We start from the raw sequence: 13360 nt of genomic DNA on the forward strand, positions 1-13360 counted from the left end.
TCAGCAGTACCTTTGAGTTCAGGAGACACCTGAGAAGACCTTATGTGAGTTTGGGGCTGTTTATATACTCAAGGTCCAAGTATTTAGGATTTTGATGCTTCCAGTCTTACTGTGTGGTTGTGAGACTTGGCTGCTTATGACTGACCACCACTGATGATGAGTGGATGTCTTGAGTTTTCATCTAATGACCTGACTCTGACAAGTAGATTCCTACTTTCAGGAGATGGGGATGGACTACTTGTCTTTCAATAGGATTTGCTTCATAGGCCAAAGGTGTTTCTGTAGTGTGGTGGCTGCAGTAACATACAGCTCCAGTACATGCTCCCACACCTGACCTGGCTATGAAAATTCATTTCTGGAAATAGGATCCAATGGTGCATCAGCTTTTTTGCCTCACAAATACGTTTTGGAGCATGAAATTTTTTTCACCCCACTCTTTGAATACTGAAAAATGTGTCAGTTTGGAAAAATGTGAAGAAATTGAATGTCATTGGTTTTATATCATTAAAATAAGTCATAAAATGAGCAATAATTCACAATTTGCAGCTGATTCACGATTTGGGGGTTGACACATCATATCCATAGAGAGAACTCATCAATCAATCAATCAATCAATTTTTTTATATAGCGCCAAATCACAACAAACAGTTGCCCCAAGGCGCTTTATATTGTAAGGCAAGGCCATACAATAATTATGTAAAACCCCAACGGTCAAAACGACCCCCTGTGAGCAAGCACTTGGCTACAGTGGGAAGGAAAAACTCCCTTTTAACAGGAAGAAACCTCCAGCAGAACCAGGCTCAGGGAGGGGCAGTCTTCTGCTGGGACTGGTTGGGGCTGAGGGAGAGAACCAGGAAAAAGACATGCTGTGGAGGGGAGCAGAGATCGATCACTAATGATTAAATGCAGAGTGGTGCATACAGAGCAAAAAGAGAAAGAAACAGTGCATCATGGGAACCCCCCAGCAGTCTACGTCTATAGCAGCATAACTAAGGGATGGTTCAGGGTCACCTGATCCAGTCCTAACTATAAGCTTTAGCAAAAAGGAAAGTTTTAAGCCTAATCTTAAAAGTAGAGAGGGTGTCTGTCTCCCTGATCTGAATTGGGAGCTGGTTCCACAGGAGAGGAGCCTGAAAGCTGAAGGCTCTGCCTCCCATTCTACTCTTACAAACCCTAGGAACTACAAGTAAGCCTGCAGTCTGAGAGCGAAGCGCTCTATTGGGGTGATATGGTACTACGAGGTCCCTAAGATAAGATGGGACCTGATTATTCAAAACCTTATAAGTAAGAAGAAGAATTTTAAATTCTATTCTAGAATTAACAGGAAGCCAATGAAGAGAGGCCAATATGGGTGAGATATGCTCTCTCCTTCTAGTCCCCGTCAGTACTCTAGCTGCAGCATTTTGAATTAACTGAAGGCTTTTTAGGGAACTTTTAGGACAACCTGATAATAATGAATTACAATAGTCCAGCCTAGAGGAAATAAATGCATGAATTAGTTTTTCAGCATCACTCTGAGACAAGACCTTTCTGATTTTAGAGATATTGCGTAAATGCAAAAAAGCAGTCCTACATATTTGTTTAATATGCGCTTTGAATGACATATCCTGATCAAAAATGACTCCAAGATTTCTCACAGTATTACTAGAGGTCAGGGTAATGCCATCCAGGGTAAGGATCTGGTTAGACACCATGTTTCTAAGATTTGTGGGGCCAAGTACAATAACTTCAGTTTTATCTGAGTTTAAAAGCAGGAAATTAGAGGTCATCCATGTCTTTATGTCTGTAAGACAATCCTGCAGTTTAGCTAATTGGTGTGTGTCCTCTGGCTTCATGGATAGATAAAGCTGGGTATCATCTGCGTAACAATGAAAATTTAAGCAATACCGTCTAATAATACTGCCTAAGGGAAGCATGTATAAAGTGAATAAAATTGGTCCTAGCACAGAACCTTGTGGAACTCCATAATTAACTTTAGTCTGTGAAGAAGATTCCCCATTTACATGAACAAATTGTAATCTATTAGACAAATATGATTCAAACCACCGCAGCGCAGTGCCTTTAATACCTATGGCATGCTCTAATTTCTGTAATAAAATTTTATGGTCAACAGTATCAAAAGCAGCACTGAGGTCTAACAGAACAAGCACAGAGATGAGTCCACTGTCCGAGGCCATAAGAAGATCATTTGTAACCTTCACTAATGCTGTTTCTGTACTATGATGAATTCTAAAACCTGACTGAAACTCTTCAAATAGACCATTCCTCTGCAGATGATCAGTTAGCTGTTTTACAACTATCCTTTCAAGAATTTTTGAGAGAAAAGGAAGGTTGGAGATTGGCCTATAATTAGCTAAGATAGCTGGGTCAAGTGATGGCTTTTTAAGTAATGGTTTAATTACTGCCACCTTAAAAGCTTGTGGTACATAGCCAACTAACAAAGATAGATTGATCATATTTAAGATCGAAGCATTAAATAATGGTAGGGCTTCCTTGAGCAGCCTGGTAGGAATGGGGTCTAATAAACATGTTGATGGTTTGGATGAAGTAACTAATGAGAATAACTCAGACAGAACAATCGGAGAGAAAGAGTCTAACCAAATACCGGCATCACTGAAAGCAGCCAAAGATAACAATACGTCTTTGGGATGGTTATGAGTAATTTTTTCTCTAATAGTTAAAATTTTGTTAGCAAAGAAAGTCATGAAGTCATTACTAGTTAAAGTTAATGGAATACTCAGCTCAATAGAGCTCTGACTCTTTGTCAGCCTGGCTACAGTGCTGAAAAGAAACCTGGGGTTGTTCTTATTTTCTTCAATTAGTGATGAGTAGAAAGATGTCCTAGCTTTATGGAGGGCTTTTTTATAGAGCAACAGACTCTTTTTCCAGGCTAAATGAAGATCTTCTAAATTAGTGAGACGCCATTTCCTCTCCAACTTACGGGTTATCTGCTTTAAGCTACGAGTTTGTGAGTTATACCACGGAGTCAGACACTTCTGATTTAAAGCTCTCTTTTTCAGAGGAGCTACAGCATCCAAAGTTGTCTTCAATGAGGATGTAAAACTATTGACGAGATACTCTATCTCCCTTACAGAGTTTAGGTAGCTACTCTGCACTGTGTTGGTATATGGCATTAGAGAACATAAAGAAGGAATCATATCCTTAAACCTAGTTACAGCGCTTTCTGAAAGACTTCTAGTGTAATGAAACTTATTCCCCACTGCTGGGTAGTCCATCAGAGTAAATGTAAATGTTATTAAGAAATGATCAGACAGAAGGGAGTTTTCAGGGAATACTGTTAAGTCTTCTATTTCCATACCATAAGTCAGAACAAGATCTAAGATATGATTAAAGTGGTGGGTGGACTCATTTACTTTTTGAGCAAAGCCAATAGAGTCTAATAATAGATTAAATGCAGTGTTGAGGCTGTCATTCTCAGCATCTGTGTGGATGTTAAAATCGCCCACTATAATTATCTTATCTGAGCTAAGCACTGTCAGACAAAAGGTCTGAAAATTCACAGAGAAACTCACAGTAACGACCAGGTGGACGATAGATAATAACAAATAAAACTGGTTTTTGGGACTTCCAATTTGGATGGACAAGACTAAGAGACAAGCTTTCAAATGAATTAAAGCTCTGTCTGGGTTTTGGATTAATTAATAAGCTGGAATGGAAGATTGCTGCTAATCCTCCACCCCGGCCCGTGCTACGAGCATTCTGACAGTTAGTGTGACTCGGGGGTGTTGACTCATTTAAACTAACATATTCATCCTGCTGTAACCAGGTTTCTGTTAGGCAGAATAAATCAATATGTTGATCAATTATTATATCATTTACCAACAGGGACTTAGAAGAGAGAGACCTAATGTTTAATAGACCTAATGTTTAATAGACCACATAATAGAACTCATGACACCATTTTCCTCCAGGATGAGGCCTCATATGGTCATCAAGTCAAGGTGGTGAGATTCTGACATGAGAAAAGTAAATGCACGTTTTTCACTTCCAGAGTGGCGTGCAGGTGTTGCAGGTCATTTGATCCTATCAGATGAAGATTTGACATCAGTAGTACAGGGCTCATGGAAGCGACTAAACACGCTACAACACTACAAGGTCAGTGCAAGTCGCACAAACATATACACATCAGCCAAAAATGTGTAGAATAAAGCAAATAGGCCTAAAATAGTTCATAAAATACACATGCCTCAGTCAGTTTGTTGTGTTTGACATGTCCAATAAAGGTCCCCGATGGAGCAATGGTGGCCCTCGTCCCCAGGAATGCCAAACACCACCTCCACGACAGCCATGATTACATGCCTGGAGAAAGTGAGTGGTGCACTTTGCGCATAAACATGGTTCACATCTGAGTTCAAAAGTAATTATAGTCATGTATACTGTGTACAGCATTAAAGCACTGGGGTAAAGCATTTTTACAATAATGGAAAACTGTGACCTAATATTCACAAATAAATATGTAAAATGTGTGCCTACTTTTCACCTGTGGCTGTTTAATCAGGTGTTTGCAATTACTTTATGATGCAGTGATCACTGGCAAATATGTTTTGTCATGTCCTTTTTTTTTTGTTGTTTTTTTGTCTTTGAAAATTAGATTTATCTTGGCAATTATTTTTTCCATGAAATATTGTAAGCAAAATGCTTGGACATTTAAAATTTGATATTTTTTTTCCCTGTCTGCCTATATAGTAATGGTAAGTGCCACACTAGCAGAACCATTTATGAACATTAATACACATATATGCAATTTATTCTTGCAAGACAGAAGGTGTGTAGTGCATGAGTGAACATGGTGTGGGTGTGTGTGTGACCCCCATCCGCCCTTTCCAATCAGCCTACAACATCCTACTCAAAGCCAACCGACAACTTCTATCAGGAAAAGCCAACCACCAAAACAACACAAAGACAGAAAAAAACGAAAGACAAGTGGTGAAGGCAGTAACTGAAGTGAGACACCGAGGAGACGGGACCCCAACCATACAACATACCATGACAAACACCCATACATGAACAAACGGTGACAGCAACAGTCTGTTGTCTAATTAGTGAGCATCCATACCCTAATCTAGGACACCAGAGTCTTGATCCCCTTGAGAGCACCCAAAACCGAATTGTAGTGACGGTCACGAACACGCAACCACACACACACAGAGACCCAGATCACAGCTAAATATCTGATCACCACTGTGGCTGGTGTGTTGGGCCAAGACAAAGTACAGAACATTACCATATGACATGGACCACTCTGGCACGTCAGAAGCCATACGGCCAGCCATGAGCAATGATGGAAATGGGTCCAGGACACAGGACCCCAGGAGAAACCAGGAGAAAAAGGGCAGCGGAAGGGCACAGGGGCCAGGAACGGCAGCCCTGGTGGGGCAGCACGATGAACCAACCCCCCCCCCACGGAGGCACAGGGAGCAGCCCCATACCCAGGGGAAACACGCAGGGCACCATCATGAGCCCACCAATAGGGGGAGCCCCAGAACCACACCCCCAGGGCCATGGCCCCAGAAGGTGGAAGCAAGCGGTGGCAAGGACAGGGGCAAAGGAGACACCACAACCGAATCCAAAACATGGGCAGGGACCACTGAGCCATACGAGGGTGGGGCCCGGCCCACAGACAAGAGGTAAGGCCCAACCCATGGGACCAGGAAGCACACGAGGCCCCCCCAACACACGAGTTCCACCCAGTGCAGCCAGCAGGACCTCTCTAAACTCCCCCCAGTCCCCAATCCACCCCCCACCCCAAACACCAAAGCCCAAGATCAGGAGACCGCCTGAGTGAGAGCGGGGCACCACCCCATGGAGAACACGCCACCCAAACCCCCAGCAGCCATTGACCCCCAGTGCCAACATCCGCGCGCCACCGCCACCTCCCCAATGGACCACGGGACCCCGGGCCCTACAGCCCCAGAGCAGGGCCCCGGGACCATGGCAGAACCGCCGAGGCAGACTCCCCACCCCTGAGCCCCAGACTTCCACAGCCATTTGGGGCCAACCCCACATGCCACACTCACCCTACCTACCATCCCGACCATAGTTGTTATAATTGATCCCCCGTGCTGTATCTGACCCCCTAAGTGAGCAAAGATAAAGTTTTGCATTAAAAGCAGGGCAGGAGACGGCAGGTGGCAGACTGCAGTGGGCGGCCACAGCACACCACTGCACCACAGCCTGCCCTGCAAACCCACCACTGCCTAGTGACCCCGACTCTAAATTAGTGAATGTGTTTACTAAATGTGTAGAAATAAAATGTGTGCATTAAAATGGCAGGGTAGGAGTGGTGGGTGGAGATCGCAGTGGAAGGCTGCAGCGCACAGCTGCGCCACAGACTGCCCTGCAAACCCATCCCCAACACCTGACTGCAAAACTATATGAACCCTATAATGTGCTACTGAAAACCCAATATGATGTGCGTGCATGTACCAAGCTGGTGAAGTACATTAAAAGATTGTGACATGTGAGGCCCAACCTCAAGCAGCCGGCGGAAGGAGAGGTACAGCGCAGGGAGCAGGCCACATAAACCGGCCCCACCGGGCCCCTGGCCCAACCCCGGACCCAGCGGCGGCGCCATGTAAACCACGACCGGCACCACCACCCCCACCGCCAGTAGGACCAGAAGCACCGCGGTGCGTCACCAGGGCCCCACTGGTGGGCCAGCCAGCCGGCTAGCCCCCCAGGCACAGAGGCGCACCCATGCCCCACCAGGGAGGAGCCCGAAGGGCCAGCACCCAACCCAACCCCCCGGAAGCCTGCAGAGCCACCAGGCAGCACCACAAAGCAAATCCCCCAGTCCCCCGAAGCTCCACCCCCAACCCCAAATCCCCCAGCAAGCCCAGGACTCCACACCCGGACGCCAAACCATCCCCTCACACATGAGCCGCACAGCCCCACCATACCCGAGGGGCCACCCACTCTAAAAGACACAAGCTCTCTCCTCCACCAATTCAATCATTTTCAAGGGAAATAAAACACACACACACAGTATCAGTCTCTGACAGCAAGAGTACCCCAAAGAACTGCAACCTGGATCTGCAGCACAAGAAAGAAAAGTCAGCAGGTCAATAATAATAGAAACAAGTCATAATCTAATATTAATACAGTACAGGTGCAAGAGTGGCATTCCCTAACAGGCAAAAAGAAAAGAAGAGAAAAGAAGAAAAAAAATTTAGACCTCCAAGTTCCAATTCAAATTTAATGGATTGATTAATAAGGACCATGTTTCATTACATTGTGGTAATTAGTTTGTTAATGAAGCAGCTATTTTTTCCATTGATATATATTCGATAAGGAGGTTTGACCAGTGGTAAATATTGATGGATTGTTTATTTTTCCAATTCAGCAAAATTGTTTTTTTTTTTTTTAGCAATAGTCAGTGCTACAAGTATAGTTTTAGATTGTTTAGTTGGCAGTTCAATAATTGTAGTGTCTCCAAGTAAGCATAAATTAGGAGATAAGGGAATTCTATATCCCGAGATGGAGGGCAATTTTTCAGTGACTTTTGGCCAAAAACACTGGACAGGTGAGCAGAGCCGTTTAGCTCACACTGGGCCTCATGTATCAATGTTGCGCACTTGTGGCGTAAATTTACGGCGTAAACTTGAAATACACCAAAGTCGCCGTGACATGTATCAAGCAGTGCGCACCTGCCCATTTCTGGCGTACGCCTGACGTGATCTTGATAAATGCGGCGGGTGGAAATGATCGTAATTATAATAAACACGCCCATAAATATTCAGACTCCGCTTCAGACACACCCTCATTTTACGGCATGGAAGCCGGGAAGACGGCAATGAGAAAGAACTTCACCAATCACGACGCATGCCAATAGAGCGTCAAAAGCGGCTGTCGTATCAATTGTTTTGTAGTATATAATCAATAAAGTGTTACAGTGGTCCCTCATTAATCGCTGGAGTTACGTTCTAAAAAAATAACCCGTAATACGCGAAACCGCGACGTAGTCAGCGTTATTTTTTACAATTATTATAGATGTTTCAAAGCTGTAAAACCCCTCACTACACAGTTTATACACTTTCTCAATCAGGCATGAACATTTTCTCACTTTTCTCTCGTGTGTAAACACTCTCAAAGTTCAAACCTTAGTAGGAAAATAATACCAAACTGTTTTCAGGCCCAAACATTTGTTTGAGAAATAAAAATAGAACGTTTTCCTATAAATAATTATGATGGCATTTAGAACTAACGAATTAATTTTAACGATCAACGAACGAGGTCGGACACATAAGAAATTATTAATAGTGACTCACCAGTATTTCACAGATCGGGCCTCTGCGTCCTGGCGCTGCACCTTTTCCCACTCACATCTCGCTGCAGCAGGTGTGTGTTTCCATGTGACAAACACAGTTATGAGTAGTTGTTGGCGCTCTTTTCTCTTCTGGGCAACAAGATTCTTATAAACAGATACGCAGAACACAGAACACTGTAAAAAAAAAAGGCATGCAAAATTGGACTAAATACTCCGCGAGACTCCGAGGCCACAACAGGTGAACGGCGTTATAGCGAGGGACCACTGTATTCTCTTTTCACATGTCAATAATTCTTGACATGTGGATATTTGCTCGCTCAATTAATAAGACACGCCTAATCTGTCAGATTTCTTTATTTTTTAAATGTATTTCTGTATTTATTTTATTGTGACATCCGAACGGAGACGACAAAACCTGGTTGCAGCACGGGCGAATTAAGGGAATGACGGCACTACAGTTGTTATTACCAATTTCATTGTCTAAAACGATCACACCACATGAAGTTAAGCTTAGCGCTGCTCTGGCTCCAGGCTCGAAGTCTGGAGAAAAAGGCGAGCAGCGCTTTCTTTGCAGTCAGCGCTGTAGCCACGGATCATGCTCCATAACAATCCCGCAACAGCGGGATTTGTATTGATTATTATGTAGTATAATCAGGAAAGTGTTATTTATGTAACATATGCATTGATTTGTATAATGACACTGTTTATCATGTTGATCAGTTTCATTTTTATGTGGATTCCAGCGCTGGTTCATTTTGGTGTATAATTTACGCCACCTCTCGACCTGGTGTATATTTTCAGCGCAGCGTACGCCAACGACCACATTGATAAATGCCAAGTAGCGCAGCCGTTTTGGCGTACACCCCATATACGCTCAAATATCGCTGTACGCAACATTGATACATGAGGCCCACTGTGAGCAAACATCAGAGTCTGAGAAGCCCATTTTATACATCTTATATTGTGTAATGTGTGTTCTATGAAGAATTTTGTATTGGATGAGTTGTAAGTTGGCATTTTTTGTCATTGAGGAGCATGATCGCTGATAGTGATGGAATGAATTTTAGAATTAATTTTGGGAGTTATAGAATTACTAGAAACGAACAAGTCAATTCTAGAATGAGACTGATATACAGGAGAGAAAAATGTGTATTCCTTTGTCAATGTATTTTTGATTCCCCAACTATCCACCAAACCAAAGTCATCCATATACTCCTTTATAGTTTTGGCAGACTGAGAAAGCCTTACAGATGTTGGAGAACTGGAACGATCTAAAGACGGGTTTAAAGCAATGTTAAAGTCCCCTCCAATGATGACTGTCGAATTGGCCATTAAATTAGAAATCTGCGAAAACAGTGTATGAAAAAAGGTTGGGTCATCATTGTTGGGAGCATATAAATTAACAATTGTAAATATTTCACTAGCAGTAGTTGCCTGGGTTATTATATACCGACCTTCAGGATCTGTCACAGAGTTATTAAGAATGAATGGAATTCTTCTATGAACGAATATACTTACTCCTCTTTGTCTGCTGTTATAACAAGCTGAAAAACACTGACTAAATATTGGGCTGGTCAGTTTATTTTCCTCTGCTTTAAATAAATGTGTTTCTTGTAGAAGACAAATGTTGGCATTTAGTTTTGTGATGTGATTCATGATTTTTACCTTCTTTGCCTGTGAGCGAATGCCACGTATATGTATTCCATGACACCAATTTTAGAGGATGCATATTAAAGAAAAAAAAAGAATTCTGATACTACACATTGAAAAGGCTCTCCTAAAAGACACACAAACACAAGTACGACATACATAAAACATAAATTACACCTGTGCATATTGAGTGAGTATAGCGAGTGTAAACAAGTTAAAGTGCGCGTGTAGTTTAAGGGGAGATTGTGCGCGCGGTGGGAGCATAGTTAAATTATCCATCTTCTTAATACTGCGGACATCCTCAGAAGAGCCAAGGGGTTGTGGATGGATTCCGATACAGCTGACCATCTATATACAGTTTATCTGCAACCAAGTATGCACGTTCATCATTCTGTCTGTGCTGTTTCATGATTGGGTAAAGAATCTTTCTGTGGTCGTTGATTTCTTTTGGAAACTGTTCATTTATTCTGAAGTTGTGTCCCTCTGAGCTCTCTGGCTTTGCTTTTAATGAGGTCTTTATGCCTGCAATGTTCCAATTTGGCGATAATGGACCGAAGTCTTCTGCTCTTGGGTCCACCAAGTCTGTGCACATGATGGAAAGTGATGTCTTTTAAGAGGGTTTCTGGATCATCTGAGGTGGGGTTTTCTGGTATCCCTGAGAAAATTAAGTTGTTCCTGGACTGAATATCCAGTATTATTTCATTTGTCTTCTTGTTTTCTTTGGTTAGCGTGTCTGTTTTTTTGGTTAATAACTCCACCAATGCTTTGAGTGTTTTATTTTCAGACTCCAGCCGTTCTGTTTTATGACAAGCAAAGTTGAGGCTTACCTGAATGTCTTTAATCTCTGTGTGTAACATCATGAGCGAATCCAGCTTTGTGTTGATGGAATGGAGCACACTTACCTCCACCTCCATTGTCTGGAGATCCCCCGTATTTGTAGAGGAATCCTTTTTCTTATGTTTACACGGGTTGTTGTCATCTTTGTGTACTGGAGAAGCCATATCCAAGCAGCAGGCCTAGTAGTAGAGATCGATGTCATTCTAAATCTGCGATGCAATCCACCGTTGTCTGTTCTGGATATCCACGTCCACCAAGAGTTGCTTTCTTTCATTATTTGTCGATATTACATTAAATCCAGCAGGTTATTTCCATTACTTGAAACGCCACGCCATCGAGTCTCACTCACATTGGTGTGCTGTGCCGTTCTACGCCTTCCCCAAAATTTGGTTTTCTATTGACCATTATTTTTTTTAAAACAACATATCAAACACAACATTGTTAAGAAGATTCTGTAGTTGCTACCTAACACTTTCACTAAAGTTCTTGCTTCAGCTGCGCCCACTAGTGGTTGCCACAGCAGATCAGTCATTTCCATCTCACCCAGTCCTCTGTATCTTCCTCTACCGCACCAAGCAGCTGCATGTCCTCCCTCAGCACATCCATAAACCTCCTCTTTGGCCTGCCTCTTCTCCTCCTGCTTGGTGGCTCCATCCTCAGCATCCTTCTCCCTATATACCCTGGGTCCCTCCTCTGCACATGTCCAAAACATCTCAATCTCGCCTATTTGACTTTGTCTCCAAACCGTCCCACCTGAGCTGTCCCTCTGATATGTTAATTCCTAATCTTAATTGCAAGATTTCAGCTCTGCAACCTCCAGCTCTGCCTCCTGTCTTTTTGTTAGTGCCACTGTCTCTAAGCTGTACAGCATAGCTGGTCTCACTACTGTCTTCTAAACTTTCCCCAACACTGTTGCAGATATTTTTCAGTCACAAATCACTTCTGCCACTTTCCTACACTCACTCCACCCTGCCTGCACTCTCTTCTTCACTTCTCTACCACACTCTCCATTACTTTGGACAGTTGACCCCAAGTATTTAAACTCATCTACAGTACTTTCACCACTTCTGCTCCTTGTAACTGCACTATTCCACTGGGCTCCCTCTCATTCAATTCAGTTCAATTCAATTCAATTTTATTTATATAGCGCCAAATCAGAACAAACAGTTGCCCCAAGGCACTTTATATTGTAAGGCAAGGCCATACAATAATTACGTAAAAACCCCAAAGGTCAAAACGACCCCCTGTGAGCAAGCACTTGGCGACAGTGGGAAGAAACCTCCAGCAGAACCAGGCTCAGGGAGGGGCAGTCTTCTGCTGGGACTGGTTGGGGCTGAGGGAGAGAACCAGGAAAAAGACATGCTGTGGAGGGGAGCAGAGATCAATCACTAATGATTAAATGCAGAGTGGTGCATACAGAGCAAAAAGAGAAAGAAACACTCAGTGCATCATGGAACCCCCCAGCAGTCTAAGTCTATAGCAGCATAACTAAGGGATGGTTCAGGGTCAGCCGATCCAGCCCTAACTATAAGCTTTAGCAAAAAGGAAAGTTTTAAGCCTAATCTTAAAAGTAGAGAGGGTGTCTGTCTCCCTGATCCGAACTGGGAGCTGGTTCCACAGGTCCACAGGAGAGGAGCCTGAAAGCTGAAGGCTCTGCCTCCCATTCTACTCTTACAAACCCTAGGAACTACAAGTAAGCCTGCAGTCTGAGAGCGAAGCGCTCTATTGGGGTGATATGGTACTATGAGGTCCCTAAGATAAGAAGGGACCTGATTATTCAAAACCTTATAAGTAAGAAGAAGAATTTTAAATTCTATTCTAGAATTAACAGGAAGCCAATGAAGAGAGGCCAATATGGGTGAGATATGCTCTCTCCTTCTAGTCCCCGTCAGTACTCTAGCTGCAGCATTTTGAATTAACTGAAGGCTTTTCAGGGAACTTTTAGGACAACCTGATAATAATGAATTACAATAGTCCAGCCTAGAGGAAATAAATGCATGAATTAGTTTTTCAGCATCACTCTGAGACAAGACCTTTCTAATTTTAGAGATATTGTGTAAATGCAAAAAAGCAGTCTTACATATTTGTTTAATATGCGCTTTGAATGACATATCCTGATCAAAAATGACTCCAAGTTTCTCACAGTATTACTACTGGTCAGGGTAATGCCATCCAGAGTAAGGATCTGGTTAGACACCATGTTTCTAAGATTTGTGGGGCCAAGTGCAATAACTTCAGTTTTATCTGAGTTTAAAAGCAGGAAATTAGAGGTCATCCATGTCCTTATGTCTGTAAGACAATCCTGCAGTTTAGCTAATTGGTGTGTGTCCTCTGGCTTCATGGATAGATAAAGCTGGGTATCATCTGCGTAACAATGAAAATTTAAGCAATGCCGTCTAATAATACTGCCTAAGGGAAGCATGTATAAAGTGAATAAAATTGGTCCTAGCACAGAACCTTGTGGAACTCCATAATTAACCTTAGTCTGTGAAGAAGATTCCCCATTTACATGAACAAATTGTAATCTATTAGATAAATATGATTCAAACCACCGCAGCGCAGTGCCTTTAATACCTATGGCATGCT

The 13360-nt window shown here is 42.9% G+C and overlaps 1 protein-coding gene across 2 annotated transcripts in view; it reads left to right on the forward strand.

Moving 5' to 3' along the window:
• plxnb1a (plexin b1a) overlaps nucleotides 1-13360 on the forward strand; it is a 129321-nt gene that overhangs the window by 90623 nt on the left and 25338 nt on the right. For both annotated transcript variants that reach the window (XM_034172188.1, XM_034172189.1), the window contains 2 exons: nucleotides 4013-4116; nucleotides 4245-4329. In XM_034172188.1, the coding sequence (XP_034028079.1) occupies nucleotides 4013-4116; nucleotides 4245-4329 (189 nt within the window). The remainder of the gene's footprint in view (nucleotides 1-4012; nucleotides 4117-4244; nucleotides 4330-13360) is intronic.

The sequence above is a fragment of the Thalassophryne amazonica genome, chromosome 6, assembly GCF_902500255.1.
Source record: "Thalassophryne amazonica chromosome 6, fThaAma1.1, whole genome shotgun sequence".
Taxonomy (NCBI): Eukaryota; Metazoa; Chordata; class Actinopteri; order Batrachoidiformes; family Batrachoididae; genus Thalassophryne; species Thalassophryne amazonica.